Source organism: Lissotriton vulgaris, chromosome 8 (assembly GCF_964263255.1).
Source record: "Lissotriton vulgaris chromosome 8, aLisVul1.2, whole genome shotgun sequence".
Classification (NCBI taxonomy): Eukaryota; Metazoa; Chordata; class Amphibia; order Caudata; family Salamandridae; genus Lissotriton; species Lissotriton vulgaris.
Window position 1 is genome coordinate 1281922026 of NC_141696.1, and position 20491 is coordinate 1281942516.

Sequence of the window (20491 nt, forward strand, 5' to 3'; positions counted from 1 at the left end):
AGTCCTTCCTTTATATTTTGTGCCCTGCTGCTCAGCCAGTGTGAGTGATGTCATAGAATGTTCATGTGTGTCTGGTTGAGTGAAATGTCAGTTAGTGTTTGGTCTGAGCAGCTGGGGTGCTGCTCCCGGTGGGGTTGCTACTGCTACAACTACCGTGTAATCTACTATTCCTGTAACCTAAGATGCCTACTTTAATCTAAAGAATAAACTACCTCTTGGATTCACCATCATCTCTGCCTACCCTCCTCCTTACTTTATTACACTGGTGATGAGTGGAAAAGGACCTACAGTGGAGAAAGGGTCACTACTGAATCTTAAGAGAAGTCAAGATTGCTGCAACAGGGGAGGAGAGACAAAAGGAGTACTTCTAAGAGAACCTGTGTAAGCCTGCTAAGCAGATATGCACCTGGGAGCCCTACTGGTGTCTGTTTCCATCAGACAGCCTCAGCCCAGGGCATTCGAACAGGCCCTGCTGAAGTAACTTGACTTTGAAGCCATCTGGAACTGGTACTGGCAGTAATGATAATAAAGGAGTTTGTAGTTCATCTAACAACCTGCATTTATCTCTACCTTGGACGGCATTTTAAACCTGCATCAATGTAATTTCTTGTTTGTGCCACTTTCTACAAGGACTGCATGTTTATTTATTTATTTATTTATTTATTTAATGGCATTTATAGAGCGCATACAATTACCCGTGGGCGTCTCGGCGCTACGGGTAATTGTCTACCAGAGCACTGCCATACCAGTGGTGCTTACTGCTGGTGAGTCAGCAGACTTTCTGAGCAATTGAGTGCTGTTAGTGTTCTGTGTGCACCAGGATATTGCCCATGTCCTCTGTGAGCCAGTGCTACTAGTGCACTGCCTCGTGTCCAAAGGTTTCATCAATGGCAAGGATGTCATTCTCTACATGGAGAGGGATGTGCAAGGGGCTCTGTGATTTATTCCACCCTGGATTTGGCCTTGATTTATGCAGTTCATGATTGCTAAGCTGCGGCATAATGTGTAGTGCGTGCGTTATCTTGCCATTTCTGTGATTTGACTCTGCGCCTTTGAAAAAAATTACCCGATAATAATAAAAAAGTACCCGATAATTTAGCGCGGTAATAAGGGTAGCGTAACAGAAGGATTTTTGACTAAATGGGGTGCCTCTCTCGATGTAGTGGGAGTACGGGGTTTCTTAGTGTAAACGTTCGATAATATTGGGGGGGTTCACTATTTTCATGACTGATAGTAACGGAACATCGGCTGGATTTTGGATGTAACCTTCGGGATTTAAACTAAACGTGGGAGGGGATACTGCCCAATTAAATAGTCTAAACAGACTTTTTTTTTGTTGTGCCCCGTTTCTGTCCTGATCACGACACAGCCACGAGGGAGTGCCACCCGGGGTTAAAGGAATTATCCAAGACTTCGCCCACACGGGAACAAGGTGAGCCTGCGCAGCAGTTCTCACAGTAACTTATTAGACTGAGATGAAACATGTAGACCATAAATTCTTGGTATACACATTTTTGTTTTACAAGGTGTGGGAGACTGCAGTACAAAAAAGCGATTGAGAGGCATAAAACAACATCCTCCGATCCACAAGCTTAAGGTAAAAACCTTTTTTAAGCCTGGAGTAACAAGAGATTTATTTGCCGCTGTGTGCAGTAGGCTAAAAACGTTATATGTCCTTACTCTTTAACAGGGATTCTTTGGACTGTAATTTTAACGAACTTTTAATTGGCGACAGATTATACAAGTCACTTTGAGTCACATCTGCCCACAATAACGATTAACTGAAGAGGTAATGGTTGTGTTTTTAGAGCTTAACAATAAGCCGCATTAATGCGTGAACCTTTGAGGATGGGTTGCCCATAAATAATGAACTTCATCTTATCCTTATGTTTGACAGTTGGGAAAACTGTGAAAAAGACACGCTTCCCTACACGAACACCTAACTGTATAGTGAATTTACCCAAGTGCGATTGTACAGGTGAGTGGTCCCCTATTACTATAACAGTGACGACAGAGAATTAGTGTTTTACACCAATGCACGGTGTGGAAGTTTGGACGAATGTTAGTGAAACACTTACAATGATTATACATATACAAAAAAGACAGAGGGAGAGGGCTGTTTAGACCCTGCTTTCTCAACTGTGAATTTGATAATGCTTTTAGTCAAAAGATTGGGACAGAGGGAGTTGTTCCACTTGAATGTATAGGTACAGCTATATAGAGAAGCACTGAAAATATATATGTTGAAAGGACTATTAATATTGCTGATTAATGCAGTATGTAGAAATGCTGTTACCATTAGATTAAGAAATGTTTTATCTCTATATTAGGTGACATATTGGATGTGGAGAATTAAATTACGTTTGTCCTGAAGAAGGAGGCTAGAACCAACGAAAGCTTCCGAAACACGTTGACGCATTATAGATCTGTTAAATTTGGAGGGGCCAATTCATGATCTGGGTATAGGGAAGGGTAGCCGTGCCTAGTGTTGCCCACTGAAGGTCCAAATTAACGAATGACAAGACAAAAGTTACTGTCTTTCCCCCACTTTTTTCTCCTGCGCTATTGTTTAAAGTTTTTTTAATCTGCAATTGTGATTCGTTTTTTAAATATGAAATGTATGTATATGTTTTATTTATTCATATGAATGTCTTTTTATGATGCAAATAAATAACGATTAATAGTATTGCTTTTACTTGTAAGTGTTTCATGTAATGATGTGGTGTTCTCGAGTCTCATGTATGATTTATGACTGATTGAATGGAATAATTGTTTTGGAATTCATTAGACCTTCCCAGAACGAAAGCCTCTTTTTTTTACTTCACAGTGTTGTGCTTTACAGCACAATGACTCTCATGCTTTACTTTGACTTATTTTTAAAGCAAATATACATTTTAACCTGTTTTTTGCTTTAACAGGTATTAAGAGCGCAGAGTAATTATCAAACGTTTCATGTTATAGATATCCACCCTGAAGGGCCGTTTAGCACCCTCGGCCAGCAAAAGTACTGCCTGCTAAAGATACCCTCGCCCCTTGGTATACCCAAAACTTGAAAGAAATGCACAGCCACTGCAGGAAACTGGAAAGAAGAGGTTGACCTAATTACAATCAGGCAGAACAAACTAATTTCAAGGTTGCCCTTAAAAACTACTATCAAAACATAATAATCGCCAAGAAATCCTACTTTTCTGAAATGCTTAAACTGGCTAAATCTAATCAGAAAACTATCTTTAACATTGTGAGATCATTCTTAAAACCAACATCGCTTAAACAGGAGATTCCACCCTCACAATCTCTCTGCGACTGCATAGTGGACTTTTTTGAGCAAAAGGACTTTCCTCGTCCCCCTATCCCTCCTTCGCACCAAGATCATCTCTGACAGAAACAGACCCGCCCTGCGAGTTTTTCAAAACATCAGTTCAGATCAAACCCGTCGAGCAACCCTGGCTGTCAAATCGGGATCACCTTTTGACCCCTGTCCCCCCTGATTCTACATGCTCTGATTGACACTGTCAATCCAATTATGAATAATATAATAAATGCCTCCTTATTCTCAGAGGAGGTTCCCAATGAGTGTAAACTCGCAGCAGTCAAACCTCTGCAAAAGGAACAGCTCGCTGACCCCACCATCCTCACCAACCTCTATCCCATCTCTCTTCTACCCTGCCTAAGTAAGATCACAGAACTATTGGTAAACCTACAACTTATGACCTATCTGGAAGGAGCAAATATACACCCAAATAAATCTGGGTTTAGGCTACAACTTTCTACGGAATCAGCCCTCCTGCACACAGCTGAATCCCTTAAAACTGACCTTGACCAGGGAAAGGGCGCTGTGTTGGCCCTAATGGACCTACCAGCTGCTTTTGACACTGTCTTGCATGACATTCTTCTTGCCCGCCTCGAATCCTGTGGCATTTCCCATCTTGCCCTGGCTTGGTTAGAATCATTCCTCCAAAACAGAAGGCAAGTCATCACCCTTGGACAATACCAGTCAGCAGAAAAGCCTCTGCTCTCCGGGGTCCCTCAAGGGTCTATCCTAAGTCCAGTGCTTTTTAATGCCTATATGGCCCCACTGATTAGCTTGACATCCTCCTTCAACACTGAGACCATCTCATATGCGGACGACACTCAGCTAGTCCTGGTCTTAGACAAAAACCCCACACTGGCTGAAGAAAACCTCTGTCAATGTCTCACAGTGGTTTTTCACTGGATGAAAACTAACCATCTGAGATGCAATGAAAAAACTGAAATCATGCTTTTGGGGAAAGGGAATTATTTCTGCCCCAGTTTATGGTGGCTGGCCGATACCTCCCGCCCACGAACAGAGTAACAGCAACCAGAAATGTGGGGGGTCAGATTTGATTGAGCTCTGTCATTCTACCAGCAGGTGCTATCTGTGGCAGGCACCTGCCTTCACCTGATGAAATCATTAAATAAGTTATTCGATCTATTCCCCATCACAGCAAGGCAGACAGTTGCAACAGCCTTAATTACATCCAGAATCGACTATTGCAACAGACTTTATGCAGGATCTAATAAATCAGTCTTACACAAACTCCAGATGGTTCCACATGCTGCGGCCCGACTAGTATTAAAATGGCCCAGGAAATCTTCAGCATCAGCTGCTCTGGAAGTATTGGACTGGTTACTGGTCCATAAAAGAATCCTGTTCAAAATCTTGATAATTAATTTCAGAGGCTTTCACTCTTCAGGCCCTCAGTATCTTTGGTCCAGGTTTGTTAGCTATTTACCATGCCGCACTCTTAGATCCTCCACTGCAAACCTCTTGAAACCTCCAGCATATAGATGTATCTCAAAAGGAGGGAAATCTATTGTAGTGTTGGGCACAAAAGCCTGGAACAAACTCCCCAGTAACCTCCATGTTATTCAATCAGAAATCCTCTGCAGGAAGACCTTGAAAACTTGGATTTTCACTGCCCCAGACGCACTTTGCAGAGGACTCATCTAAACTTTTCTCTTTCAGTCCTCAATTTTTCTCGGCCCACAAACTAATCTACCACAGCGCAATGATACTCCTCGAAGGGACAGTTGTGCTCTACAAATACTCTCTAACATAACATAAACTCAATGGTGTGAATCATGATGAGTTTACTCATTCATGAAATAGATATTTTTTTGTTATGGTGTCATGCTCTGTTGTGACATGGTTTTTCATACTTGAAGCATTGCCTGCTTTACATTGCTGGATCCTTTTTACTGACCTACTTTCTTATTTTTATTACTATTGATTTTTGAACTCTTGGTACCTTATTGCATCGATAGGTGTTTAGAGTGGTTGGGACGAAAGTATGTGTACCTTGTGCAATTACCTTTGGTAAGGATTTTCCTTCTCAAACTAATCTTGCTGTTGCTCAAACTAGTTTTCATTTTTGTTTACGTGTGATGGGATTTTGGACGAATGTGTTTAGTTCTGAACCTTATACAACGGTTAAGTGAAGGCATGCTTCATATGCATTTATTGGAGTTGGAAGATTTTTACTCTTATTTAAATATATTTTATGGTGGTGAGCATTATTTTGAGCTCAAACTGTTTTTGGATGGGGCATATTTTGATCTCAAGTCTTACTGTTGAGGGTGTGTATTGCGACTCCAATACTTTCTTGCTGTTGCTGGTAGTGGGCGGTTATTGTGCTCAAACTAGTTTGAAACTTTTCTTTGACGGGTGTATGTGGTAACCTAAACTCTTACTTGAATTTAGTTGACAAGCTGATTGTTGCTCAAATTTTGCTTGAATTGACTGGTAGTGAGTGTGATGTTAAACTCAAACCATTTTTGATTGGGCACGTTGTGTCCCTAACTTTCTGTGTATTTACTTACGGTGGGCATTGTTGTTGAGCTCTATCCTTTTCAGATTGGTGGTGGGCTTTACTTCTCTTTACTTGAATGCTCAAACCATACATGGGGGCATCTGGGTTCCCTAATTGCATTTTGTGATGTGCAGCTTGCAGTGCAATTCTTGTTGTTTTTGGTGATGGGTCACATTTGTGGGCTCAAACTTATTTGTGGGGCTACGTTCCTACCTCTTTACAGATACATGTGATTAGCATATGCACCCAAATCTATTATTTATTCTCTTTTTACTGAGTGCACCTTTGTCACCCTGGTTCTGCACCACTCTGTACTTGGGCATATGTGTGGCATCCTTTCAGGGCACACTTATTTCCTTGTGTTTATAGGTGGTTGTGTATTTTCTTTCTTGTACCCTTCTTTCCCAGGACATTGTGTTGCAGCTTTTGGAGCACATTTGTTTTCATTTTATGAAGGGGAGAGTGTGAGTTGCGTATGTGTTATTTTGTTCTGTATTTTCGCTCTCCTTACTTATTTGTTTTTATTGCCATCCTATATGCTCCATTGTTTGTTATTGTCTCCTAACGGGAGGAAGGTGTGTGGTATCCTGCTTTTCTTGATGTTTAGTCCTTCCTTTGTATTCAGTGCCCTGCTGCTCAGCCAGTGTAAGTGATGTCATAGAATGTTCATGTGCGTCTAGTTGAGTGAAATGTCAGTTGGAATGTGTGGGCTGAGCAACTGGGATGCTGCTCCCGGTGGGGCTGCTACTGCTTCAAGTACCTTGTAATCTACGATTCCTGTAACCTAAATTGTCTACTTTAATCTAAAGAATAAACTACCTCTTGGATTCACCATCATCTCTGCCTACCCTCCTTCTTATTTTATTACACATAGTTTGTATAAGATATGTCAGAATAGCATAGTAAAATAAGAATTGACCTTGGTGACTGTTGTGTTTATACGAGCTCCTCAAAAGAGAGCAAGAGGTCATCCTCAAAAGGATAACCTACTATCATCCAGTTGGACTCTTACCGGAGGCTAAGATTTTCAAGGCTACTGAGTTTACATTTAATTTCCATACCTTGTGACACATAATTTAAAAAGCTGTAGAATTTCATTTTTAAAATTATATTTTAAAAACATTTAACATTTAATGAGATCTATAAAATCGTTCTAGGTTTGGAGTTAGAATTGTAGCTCTGACTTGGCCCTCAATGTAAGCACTTTCCCTAATGTTTAGAGGATTGCAGTTAGAATGGTAAAAATGCCCACCACCCTCATATTTTCACTTTCCCTAATGTTTAAGGGATTGGAGTTAGAACAGCAAATCTTACAACCCCAATAAATGTGTGTTATCAATGCATTTGTGACTAGAGTTGAAACAGTACATCAGAACTTCACCAATATATGCACTTTCTGCAGTGTTTGTGATACTGCTGTTAGGGTAGCAATCGTGACACCCCCCAGCATATGCAGTTTTTCTGTGTGATTGCTGTTAGAAAAGTAAATATGACACCCCCCAAATATCTTCTACAGTTTGTATGGGATTAAAGTAGAATATCAAATCTTACCCCACACCCCTTTATTTGCATTTTTCCCATTGTTTGTGAGAGTGGAGTTAGAATGGTATATCTGAAATCCCCACTGTAGGCACTTTCCCCAATAGTTCTGGGACTGGATTGAGAGTAGCATACCTGACTTAATTAGTATTTTCACTTTCCCCAATTTTTATAGGATTGCAGTTAGAACATTCATTTTGCCCCTGTCCCCTAATATATGCACTTTCCCCAAAATTTGCAGGATAGGAGTTCAAATAAGTACGATGTAATCCCAATATATATATATGCACTTTCTCTAGTGTTTGTGGGATTGGAGTTAGAATAGTAAGTATAGTAAATCTGACCTCCCATGTCTTAATATATGCCCTTTCCCCAATATTAGGGCAAAATCAGACCCACTTAATAAGTGCACTTTCCAAAGTGATTTTGGGATTGGAATAAAAATAATTCTATATGTTTATTTTCCCCGGTGATAGTGACTTTGAAGAAAGAAAAACAAATCTGATGCCTCCAATAGACATATTTTTCAAACTCTTTGTGGGACTGGACTTAGAATGTTAAGTCAGACCCATTAATTTGTACAGTTTCTGTACTGTCTGTTAGAATGCATTATTATATTAAAGTTATACTTCCATACATTGTAATTTATAAATATGCAATGTAGGATTGTAGGTATATTTATTAAATACATAACAATAGTAAATGAATATGGTATATAATTTAAAATTAACATATTTAAAAATACTGAGGCCAGGTTTAGTTGTAATTTCTATAATATTTTAAAACCAACCAATAGATTATTAAACAAAATCAAAGTCAAGGAAGCATTTATTTTAGCACTGACGCTATTTTATTTAAAATACATAGGGAAACATATCTATGTTTACACACACACACACATACATATATATGTATATGTGTGTATATATATATATGCATATGTGTGTATATTACCTACTGGCGGTCGCCAGTAGGTATATATAGTTAGGATTTTTTCTCTATGGGATTTTTGAAAATTCTATGTCTAATAACTTTGGCGTTTGTGGACGGAATTGGCTGACATTTTCAGGAAAATGGCACATTTTGTTTCTGAGCGGCCCCTGAAATTTTGGGGGTGTTTCGTCAAGGGGGGGCCGAGAAAAAAGGGGGGTCCCAAAACGCGTTTTTCCCATGTTAATTTCCATAGGGCGGTTGGCCTCACTTTTAGCTCGAACGGCTGAATGGATTTCCACAAAACTTGGCAAAATTGTAGGGACTGGTAGCCCGATGTGCCTTTGCTATGTCTCAAGATATATGCTCCAGTGGTTTTTACAAAAATTTACTTTGAAAAATATATATTGGGCTACATTGGGCTATATATATGTTAGAGCCCAAATGTAGCCCAATGTAGCCCAATGTAGCCCAAAGATGGCCACCAGAGACAAAAAAAACCAAATGTAGCCCAAATATCAGCCAGATGTAGCCCAACTATAGCCCAGTGACAGAATGTCCCAGAGTGTTCTAAAGAACAACTAGAGCGCTAACAGTCTTACTTATGACAAAAGTCTGGCACACCTGAAGTCATCTTGATTGGAATAAAGTGTTAACACTTAAAACATTTAATTTGCAAAGGAACAAAATGAGGGGTTTCATTTTGCCATAGAAATGTTATATATATATATATATATATATATATATATATATATATATATATATTAATATATATATATTACCTACTGGCGGTCGCCAGTAGGTATATATAGTTAGGATTTTTTCTCTATGGGATTTTTGAAAATTCTATGTCTAATAACTTTGGCGTTTGTGGACGGAATTGGCTGACATTTTCAGGAAAATGGCACATTTCGTTTCTGAGCAGCCCTTGAAAACTTGGGGGTCTTTCGTCAAGGGGGGGCCGAGAAAAAAGGGGGGTCCCAAAACGCGTTTTTCCCATGTTAATTTCCATAGGGCGGTTGGCCTCACTTTTAGCTCGAACGGCTGAATGGATTTGCACGAAACTTGGCAAAATTGTAGGGACTGGTAGCCCGATGTGCCTTTGCTAGGTCTCAATATATGTGCTCCAGTGGATTTTGATAAATTAACGTTAAAAAAAATATATATATCTGTGACAGCGCTCCGGGTAGCGCTCCGGTTCGCGTACTTGACGCGTAACGGAACTTTGCGAAGCGAAGCTGATTGGCTCTCCGGTGTCTGTCAACATTCTAAACAGTCCGGAGCGGCCGCCATCTTGTCTCTCGGTAGGATCGAGAAACAAGAGGAGGCCAAAACAAAGGGGGAAATGACCATAAGGGGGCATAGTAGATCCTCCCTGATCCCCTAGGTTTGATGTGGAGGCTTTAAAAGGGCCCCGCGGGGCAAAAAAATTAAAATAAAAAATAAAAAATTGTTTTTTTTGCGTGGGGAGCGCCCGGTACGCTTTTGTGCAATGGGCGGTGGTAATCTAAATGATGAGGAGGGGGGGGCAGCGTTCAAAGCACATCAGCGTGCATAAACACGAAAATGTTTTTATCTACCACGCACTTGACTTATCTCTCTGAGATGCATTCCCTTGTGTTTCAGCAATGGTAGTCTGTTCATTACATAGATCGCCCGAGGGCGGTAGTACAGACCGCGCGTAGGAAAGGGTCAAAAGCCAGGGGTATAGGAGTATGTAACAAGCGAGCCATTTAAATGAAAAAACTAAACGTGACAAACGGTTGCAGGATCAGTGAAGGTTGATTTTATAATTGAAAGTATAACAGGATCAGTTACAATGAAATCGTCCATACGCACACCATGGGCGAGTATCATGGGTAACATTATTTCGAAGCTTTATTAATACAATAATCAATAATGAAAAATCGACATCAATAGGGTTGTCCGTATTCCCAGTCAGTACCCTTCCCCGCCCGCCATGTGCACAAAGACCGCATACATCCCCCATAACGTCAAGGCTAAGTAACTAGAACGTCATAAGGAGTTGCAAGTCGCTCCCATACTGGCGCCATTTTGGTCGAGGCCAGGCAGGTCCAGAGTATAGTTCAATGTCTCCAATAAGTAGCGGCAGGACCAGAATCCCTTTCGGCAGTTCTGGCTTCGTCATTACGAGCACTAGAAAACAAGACATTCTGGGCAATACCACCCTTGACGCAGCCCTTTATTCTACAAGATGGTGTCTTTCAAAAGCCAGGGGTATAGGAGTATGTAACAAGCGAGCCATTTAATTGAAAAAACTAAACGTGACAAACGGTTGCAGGATCAGTGAAGGTTGATTTTTTAATTGAAAGTATAACAGGATCAGTTACAATAAAATCGTCCATACGCACACCATGGGCGAGTATCATGGGTAACATTACTTCGAAGCTTTATTAATACAATAATCAATAATGAAAAATCGACATCAATAGGGTTGTCCGTATTCCCAGTCAGTACCCTTCCCCGCCCACCATGTGCACAAAGACCGCATACATCCCCCATAACGTCAATGCTAAGTAACTAGAACGTCATAAGGAGTTGCAAGTCGCTCCCATACTGGCGCCATTTTGGTCGAGGCCAGGCAGGTCCAGAGTATAGTTCAATGTCTCCAATAAGTAGCGGCAGGACCAGAATCCCTTTCGGCAGTTCTGGCTTCGTCATTACGAGCACTAGAAAACAAGACATTCTGGGCAATACCACCCTTGACGCAGCCCTTTATGCTACAAGATGGTGTCTTCCATTCAGAAAATATTGTTGGCAGCATTTTGAAAGGAAAGATAAACGGCCGTTCTCCTAGTGAGTCTCACATTGTTACATTTATGAAGAATGTTGAAGAGTAGTATGTTGAAAATCTGAAGCCATCGTTCTACAAACTCTCAACCAGCCTTGGATGGAAAAATCCTGAAGAATGTACAAACTGAAAACCAGTTTTTGTCTGCATAGCATCAGCAGCAACACTTGAGTCAGCTTTGTGTGAAGCTGCCATCTTGATCCAATCAATACTGTCCCCCTGCACACATTCAGGGACCAGGCCGCAGGACGTGTCTTCAAGTCAAACGGATTGTGGGACAAGGTCCAGAATGGAAGAGTCACCAAAAGGCAAAAAGTTCCGCCGGACCCCGGGAGCCGGCCGCCTATGTCGGGGGCGATCTCAGGCCACACCAGGGCAACAAGACTTGGGGAGGGGGCAGGAGCCAAGCACCCCCTCCCAGTCCGCGCTACCACACCGCCCCTCGGGGGCCTCCGTCAAGCGGTTCAGGGAGGCACCGCAGGCAGCGGTTCTTCAGATCAGTGGCTCTCACCGGCAAGGCTCCCCTCCGTTAGCAGCGATCGTTGGCGCTGTGGTTGCGGCCGGAGGCCCCGCCTAGTCAACGCCCCGGCCTCTCCATGTCGTAGGCCGCAAGAGTGGGCGCAACTCAGCTGGCCGAGCGAGACTTGGGGAGGGGGCAGGAGCTAAGCGCCCCCTCCCAGTCCGCGCCACCACACCGCCCCTCGGGGGCCTCCGTCAAGCGGTTCAGGGAGGCACCGCAGGCAGCCGTTCTTCAGATCAGTGGCTCTCACCGGCAAGGCTCCCCTCCGTCAGCAGCAATCGTTGGCGCTGTGGTTGCGGCCGGAGGCCCCGCCTAGTCAAAGCCCCCGCCTCTCCATATCGTAGGCCGCAAGAGTGGGCGCAACTCAGCTGGCCGAGCGAGACTTGGGGAGGGGGCAGGAGCCAAGCGCCCCTTCCCAGTCCGCGCCACCACACCGCCCCTCGGGGGCCTCCGTCAAGCGGCTCAGGGAGGCACCGCAGGCAGCGGTTCTTCAGATCACAACAGAGTCTCATGCTCGATCGATTGAGCTGGCCGAATCAGGCAACAAGAAGGTGTGGGGGGGCACCTCTTGCTCAACCACCACCTGAGGAGGTGGTACTCTCTTCCTAGGAGGTGGTGGTGGTGGTGGGGATGCACCAGCTGAAGCTACAACACTTGCTATTGCTAAGTGATGAAAAAAGGTCTTCCTCTCACAAAGATTAAAGTTAGAGTGAGGAAACAAGGAGGGGTTTTCATAATTTGGGACAAAAAATAGTTCTAAACCAATGAAAAGTGTTATTTTTAGGTCACATGACCTAGCCTTACATCATTAGGAACCCAAAAGTGAAATGAACCAATGAAAGGTTTTATTAACAAGTCACATGACCTGTTATGCTTACGTTACGCGCTCCGCGCCGCGCCCCGGATCGCTTCCGGGAAGCTGCGCTTCTCGCCTCGCGCACCGGAGCACTTCCGGGTGCTCTAACGCGGCACGTCATATGACGCATTACGCGACAACGCGATAGGTCGTGGTTACGCGACGCGTCACGATGTTGTTTTCTAACGCGGCAGTTGCGCAAACAGAACGTTTATCGGCCGGGCATATGGAATACATACACATTCATACCATACAATCAGGGTCTTCAAGGCTGAGGGGACGCTTTTGGGAATGGGGCCCATGCCCTAGCAGTCAAGCGTCCGAGTTCCAGGGTTGCCCTGAGCCATCCTTGCAGGCCAGGCCCAAGTCTGTGGAGCCGACCGCCATTTCCTGAGCTCCGTGGCAGCCGCCTGTCGCTGTACCGCAAGAGTGGGTGCAATTCAGCCGGATGGCGGGTGAGACGCTGTAATAGCAAGAGCAGGCGCAATTCAGCTGGCCGAGCGAGGCACTGTGCCGCAGGAGCGGGCGCAACTCAGCTGGCCGAGTGAAGCGCTGGGGTGTAGCTGAGAAACCTCCACCTGGGGAGGTGGGGGAGGCTCGTTCGCGCCGCCTCTCCCTTCCAGTGCACCCCACGCCGTCTCCTGGCGCAGGTATATGGGATGGTTGGACCAGGGCACCGCAGGACGTGTCTTCAGGTCAAACGGATTGTGGGACAAGGTCCAGAATGGAAGACTCACCAAAAGGCAACAAGTTCCGCCTGACCCCGGGAGCCGGCCGCCTATGTCGGGGGCGATCTCAGGCCACACCAGGGCAACAAGACTTGGGGAGGGGGCAGGAGCCAAGCGCCCCCTCCGAGTCCGCGCCACCACACCGCCCCTCGGGGGCCTTCGTCAAGCGGCTCAGGGAGCCACCGCAGGCAGCGGTTCTTCAGATCAGTGGCTCTCACCGGCAAGGCTACCCTCCGTCAGCAGCGATCGTTGGCGCTGTGGTTGCGGCCGGAGGCCCCGCCTAGTCAACGCCCTGGCCTCTCCATCTCGTAGGCCGCAGAGTAGTCGGGGAGAAATCCCGGGAACGGCGGCATGCATTTGGATCGATGTTGCAGCAGGCTGCCATGTAAATAGTTATTTAATAAAACGTTTTACCCTGTTACTTTGCTGGTGTGTTGTATATATTTATAATATTTGCATAGGGTTTGTCGTTATTTTGGACGGGGTGGGCGGCGGAGCCGAGCTGTCTTGCAGCCATCATGGCGTCGAGCTCAGTTCCTCTCACTAGTTTCATATTTCTCATGAAGGGTTGTTCCTAATGTTTCTATTTTAGCGAGGTCAAAAAGAGATCCCATTAGTGCCCTACTGATTTTGCTTGATTCCTTTTGTTTTTTCTAACGATTTTTCACTATCTGCAAAGACTAAACAGAGTATTGCGACTCTGTGCTTGTTTGTAAATAGAGAATGAACCAAAGAGAACCAATTCCAAAATAGTAAATGCTTGGATAACAATCAATCAAATGGAGAGGGAAGCAGGCACGATGGATTACAACGGGGGCAAAGGCCTGCGTTACCAACCCTTCACTATCTGCAAAGAGAGAATACTCCTAAAAGAAAAGAGGGGGGGGGCAGCGTTCAAAGCACATCAGCGTGCATAAACACGAAAATGTTTTTACCTACCACGTACTTGACATTTTAAAGCTTTTGATATTTGCTATTAAAAAACCATTGAAATTCACTGAAAAAACCATAGGTTATAGACCATATATAGTTAGGAATTAGCATTTACAAAACCTTGAAAATTCACTGAAAAAACCATGGGTTATAGACCATATATAGTTAGGAATTAGCATTTACAAAACCTTATTTTACTCACACAAAACCATTGAAATTCCATATATAGTTAGTTGCACTAACTATATATCGCGCACCCGCAATCCACTGCTGATGATGTCACATATTACATCATTCATGACATGGTCAGTGACATCACTGATGACATCACTGATGACATCTCAAATGACATATTCTATAACCCATGGTTTTTTCAGTGAATATATATATATATATATATATATATATATATATATATATATATATATATATATATATATATATATTTAAATATATTGTCAACTGTTGACGTTCAATCTCCACGCATGAAGGCGAAGTGTTGACAAGTTCGGGTGAAGAGGTGAAGAACCAGTCCTTGATCCTGTAGCAGAAAATCCGTCCCAGAAGGAGCAGCCTAACTGGAGGACCGCTGGATATGCTCAACAGCTCGGGATACCAAACTCTCTGAGCACAGTACAGGCCACAATGATGACTTGGGCCCAGTCGTTCCTGATCTTCTAAAGAACTCTGGGCAGGAGTGGCATGGGCAGAAAGGTGTACAGGAGGCCAAAGCTCCACTCAAGATGAAAAGCATCTCTGAGCGAGAGTCGCCTGGTAAACTCCACCGCACAGAACTACTGACATTGCGTGTTCTCGGTAGTGGTGAACAGATCTAACCAAGGCCCTCCCCAATGCTGAAAGAGACATTGCACAACCTCCAGTTGGAGATGCCAATCGTGACCAGCTAGGCATCTATGGCTGAGTTTGTCTACTCCGGTGCTCAGAGAGACCACCAGGTGTTGAACCACCAGGGAAATGCCCTGACGTTCCAGTCATGTCCAGAGAAGTAAGGCCTCTTGACAAAGGGTCCACAACCCTACCCTGCCCTTTTTGTTGCAGTACCACATGGCAGTAGTGTTGTCCATGAACACTTGCACTAGCCTTCCCTTGATGGGGGATAGAAAGGCTTTCAATGCCAGTAGGATTGCTCAGAGCTCCAACAGGTTCATGTGGACTCCGGATTCCACCAGAGACCAGAGGCCTCTGATGGCCACCTCTCCCAAATACCGACCCAGCCCAGGTGTGACACATCTGTCACTACCGTCAGATATCGGTGGGAGAGGGTGTCAACTATTGACCCAATCGTGGTCCGCCACCCACTACTGCAGGTCTTTTGCAGTGCCTTCTGAGATCTGATCCATGTCGGTGAGATTTCCCTGATACTTGGCACTTCAGGTCCCACTGCAGAGCCCATATTTGCCAAAGGGCATGCGTCACAAGCAGGATATAGGAGGCCATGAGGGCCAGCAGTGTCAGAGCCATTCGCACCGAAATCCAGGATAAAGGCCGATACATTGATATCATCCCCTGAATATCCTGGATTCGCCACTCTGGAGGATAAGCCAGAAACTGCAGTGTCCAGAACAGCTCCAATGAAAGGGAGCATCTGAGAAGCTATACGGTGTGACTTTGGCATGTTGATAGTGAACTCCAGAGAGTGCAGGAGGTCTGTAGTAGCCTGGAGGTAGGAGATGAAAGCCTTGGGCGAAACCACTTTCAAAAGCCAGTCATTGAGATAGGGGAAGACTGGAACCCCTGATCTCGGCAGATGAACTACAACCCCTGCTGGTAAGGCCATAGGGGAGCACAGCAAACTGAAAGTGCTCATGGCCCACCATGAACTGAAGGTAACATAGGTGGGCAGGCAGGATGGAAATGTGGAAGTATGTGTCCCTCAAGTCCAACACTACAATACAGTCTCCCGGGTCCAGGGCAGCCAGACCTTGAACATGCATGAGCATTTTGAACTTCTCCTTTTTCAGGAAGAAATTGAGAGAGTGCAGGTCTAGGATAGGACAAAGACCTCTGTCCTTCTTGGACACCAGAAAGTAGTGGGAATAACAACCATGACCTACTTCTAATGCCAAAAGAACAATTGACGGACAGAATGCAGAACAATGTCATACATTCACCGAAGTACAGAGATCTGGACCAGAATCCAGTCCTAGGATGCTTCTTTCCGGTCCAGGAGGACCCGGCTTGGCAGTCCGGGCTGGACTGTTCCCATGAGGCACAGGATCAAGGCTGATTTGCATATGTCCAGGTCTAAACTGGGGTGGCATGGTGAGCAAAAAAATGATGGATTTAACCCAGATCTCTTGACTAGGGGTGAATGTTTATAATTTGTTCTACATTTCGTTCATCAATTGTGCGTCTTTTGCTTTCTCGCCCTAAGTGCGACAGGTATGCCCAGACGTGGGTCCTGGGCTCAACTGTGCCACTGGAATCAAGCTATCCTGGCTGAAGAGGGGTGAAACCCTGAAACCGGTCCTGGGATGCTTGTTTCCGGTCCAGGGAGGGCCTGGCTTGGCAGTTCGGGCTGGACTGTTCCCATGAGGCACAGGGTCAAGATGGATTTGCATATGGCCAGGTCTAAACTGGGGTGGCTTGGTGAGCAAAAGAATGATGGATTTAATCCAGATATCTTGACTGGGGGTGAATGTTTTGATTTGTTCTGCATTCCGTCCATCAATTGTGTGTCTTCTACTTCTAATGCCAGCACCCTCTCCATGGCTTCCTTGGCCAAGACAGCTGCATCTTCCTGGCAGGTAGAATAATGAGAGGTCGTTTTCTGTCAGCCTGTCGCAAGTGGGTGGAGGTGCAGTCACAAAGGGGTGGGAGAAGCCCCTTTGGATAACATGGAGAACACAGAGGTCAGATGCAATTGACTTCCAGTGGGCAGGTGACGGCATATCCTTCCTCCCACTGGATGTCCATGATGGTCCAAGATAAAACTAAAGAAGCTTGCCTGCCGTGGTGGCTGGGCAGGTAGAAACATGGCTGGGAGCCCCTTCCATGGCCATGTAAGGGGTGAAAGGCAGACTGGGGTTGCTGAGGGGCCACAGAAAGGTTCAAGGACCTGGCCGTAGTTCTGCGCCCCTTGAAGAGCTCTAATGTAGAGTCCACCTTGTTCCCGAAGATACGGGAGCCATCGAAGGGCATGTACATGTCATAAGTAAGGAATAGACATCCCCTGAAAAGTCAGTGGTTTTCAGCCAGGTGTGGCGAGTAAGGGCCACCGACAATGAAAACACTCTGCCTAGCGAGTCTGTTGTATCCAGTCCAAAACACATGGTGAACTTAGCTGCATCTCTCCCATCAGCCATAGCCTGGGACAATATGGCCAGGCTGAGGAAAGAAAACATCTTCTTCCGCAAGGTATCCAGCCTATTGGATTCCCTGTCCAGTGGAGTGGCAGGGAATGCCCCAGGATTTACTTTGGATGTGGAGGCTTGAATCACCAAGCTCTCCAGGGTGGGGTGATGAGTGAGGAAACTGGGATCCCCAGGGCGGAGCGATAGCGGCGTGCAATTGTCCTATTCACAGAAGTCCCTATGTAGGGCTTGGACCAGAACAAGTAGGACATCTGTGAGGACGTCAATCAGGAGAAGCGGTTTGAATGTCTTCTCTTCCGGCTGAAGTGCTCCCATCAAGACATACGTCTTGACAGCCATAGAGGACAGCAGAAGGTACAGGACATCGGCTACCCTTCTCACAAACACAGCAAATAAGGCACCTTCCTCAGTAGCTAATTTAGGAGAAGAGACTAAGCCAGTATCTGGAGAGGTGTTCAGCCCACTGGCATCCCCCAGGATCCTAACACATAGTTCCCTCTGTTACATCTAGGGGCTGGTATTCAATACAATAGGGTTCAGTGGCCCCTCCCATTCATTCCTAAGTACTAGCCCATAGGAATTGGGAAGACTACAGCCTGGATGGAAGGCCTCCCGTCAGTGCCAGTGTCGGTGTCGAATGACGCCCATCGAGCTCCGTGTCAAGGATGAGAATGTGGATGGCAGTGCTGGTAGGCACTGGGGACGTTGGAAATGGTGCTTGCATCGGGAAAGTTGAGGAGGCTCGACTGGCTCCGGTCTGGATCCATCCATGGATTCAATGGACCCAAATGGCGCAGGGGGCGAACTCAACGGCGGAAGACCAGAAGGGGCCACACCCGAAACCATGGGGCGAACGCCAGTGAGTCGGGCTCCCCAAATAAGAGGTGCATGGCATCATAAAACTCACAGAGTTGGACAAGGGTCATTCCAGCTCCAGGAAGCTCGGGGAGATGCAGAGACAGTCTTGGTGCAGGCTCAACTGCGGCAGGCCTAGAATGCCGATGTGGCGAAGTCGAAGACCTCTTTGACTTTTTGCACAAGTGGGACTTACCCCAACGCCTGGACGATTTTGAGTGAGGCGACAAGCGCTTGGAGTGGCTTCACAACTCTTCCCAGAACCATACTCTCAACGGGGAATGAGACTAACGTGGCGTCGCACGTTGAGTGGTTAGGAGCTTGAGTGATTGCTCCCTCAATGCCTTGGGGTGTATCGCGCAACAATCGATGCAGGCTCTGGAGTCGTGGTATGCTCGAACCACCAGATGGAAACGAGATGTGGGCCCGTCACTAACATCTTTCGATGAAAGATGCCACAAGATTTAAAACCACAATTTCTCGTTGACATCCCTGCCACGCCAAGAGACAATGTCTCAAAAATCTTTGCCCAAAGGGTCAGAAAAAGGTCAGTGAAAAATTGACCGGGAGAAAATCTTCTCAAGATCTGCGCTGACTGGTACAGAAAGAAAAGAACTGAAGTGAGCACGCTGGGGTGGTGTCTATTTAGGCACAGCACACATCACTTCTGACACAGATATCACCAATGACCCCGTGCAGAGTCAAATGATGCCACATTCTGGTTCAGTCTGACTGCTGGGGATAATTCTAAGGCAAGGAATCTGTGGCTAGAAGTCTCTATCAGATTAACAAAATTAATTATTGACTGCTAAATGCAAGAAGAAACTCTTACTTTACAGTTCTTTTGACAGAAGCGCATACAACTATTGTACTGTCTCAATATCCATGTACCTGTTCTCTTATTTCTTTCATTTTCTCAACTTTCTTGAGCTTTGTTGCATATTCGTGAACTTCTTTTAACCCAATATCTGTGCAAAGACGGACCAGGAATCGTAGACCTACAATTGAATGTTTGAAAGATTAATTAGACAAAGTTTTCTATCTACATTTAATAGAAACTTTCAGGTTCAATAGCTCAAAGACAAATATGTTACTTAACTTCTGTTATATGTTTTTTGATAGAGAGAATTCGTCCTTCAGATCGCTTATGCTGAATTATCCTAAGGCAGCGTACTGAATCCACAATTTTTGCAACAGTTCACCACACAGGTAATTTCCAACCCCAGTAATGAGGTGCTGCTTACACGAGGGCACAACTTGTACCAGCAATGCCAGTTTCACGTCATTTTGGATGCTCAATGTGCACAATAGACGCCAGCATAATAACAGTGCAGACCTGACTTTTCATTTATTGTTTAAGAAAAATTGCAAGAAAGAATTTAAATGATCCTGTTAGAGGGGGCGGGAGAAAGGGTATGAGGAATCTGCAGGAAGATTTTAATCCATTAGAAAAAGTTTGACCAACATATGGAATTTTCTTTTATGGTCAACAGTCCTTGCTGCAGATTACTCAACTTGAAGATTTCCGTAGCAGTTCCAAACAACGGAGTTAGACTTCTACCGATTGAAATAAGTATAAAGATTGTCACAACTCTTCTACCAAATTTAGCCTCGCTCCTTGCATAGGATTTGAAACAGTAGCGTTTGGTAAACATGTACAAGCACTCCTTGAAATTGTGCCAAAGTTGCTGCTCACTTGCCTAGACCTTGGAGCCAGCACCTCCTCTTTAGATTGCAAAATGGATGAAGGTGGTATTTTTGGTTAGACTTTGACTATGGAAGTCCCATACAAGAGACAAGCATTAATGTGTAATTTTTTTATTTTTGTGGCCCACACAGAACACTAATAGATTTGTCCCTAAGGCTCAAATCTCATCCTATTAAGGAAGTTTCTAAGATAACAATTTCCCAAGGCCGTTCCTGGTGGAATTGTTTCCCATGTAAGTAGTTACGTGAGTTTTGCTACTGCTTAAAAATGTTGTTTAGGTTCGGCCAAGCCTAACGTTGTTTGTGGCAAATCACTTTTATAATGGCTCAATTCTGTTCTGAAACATGATTCAAAGTCTGGCTTGGGGAACAAGAGCAATGCTACAGTGGCCATGAAAAGTGATAGGCTCAGGAATGAGATTTACTTCAGGGTAGCTCCTGGTAT

General features: G+C 44.8%; 1 protein-coding gene across 2 annotated transcripts in view; it reads right to left on the reverse strand.

Annotated features, from left to right (window-relative positions):
- IFT88 (intraflagellar transport 88) overlaps nucleotides 1-20491 on the reverse strand; it is a 536518-nt gene that overhangs the window by 98622 nt on the left and 417405 nt on the right. For both annotated transcript variants that reach the window (XM_086935210.1, XM_086935211.1), the window contains exon 23: nucleotides 19231-19337. In XM_086935210.1, coding sequence (XP_086791336.1) covers nucleotides 19231-19337 — 107 coding nt within the window. The remainder of the gene's footprint in view (nucleotides 1-19230; nucleotides 19338-20491) is intronic.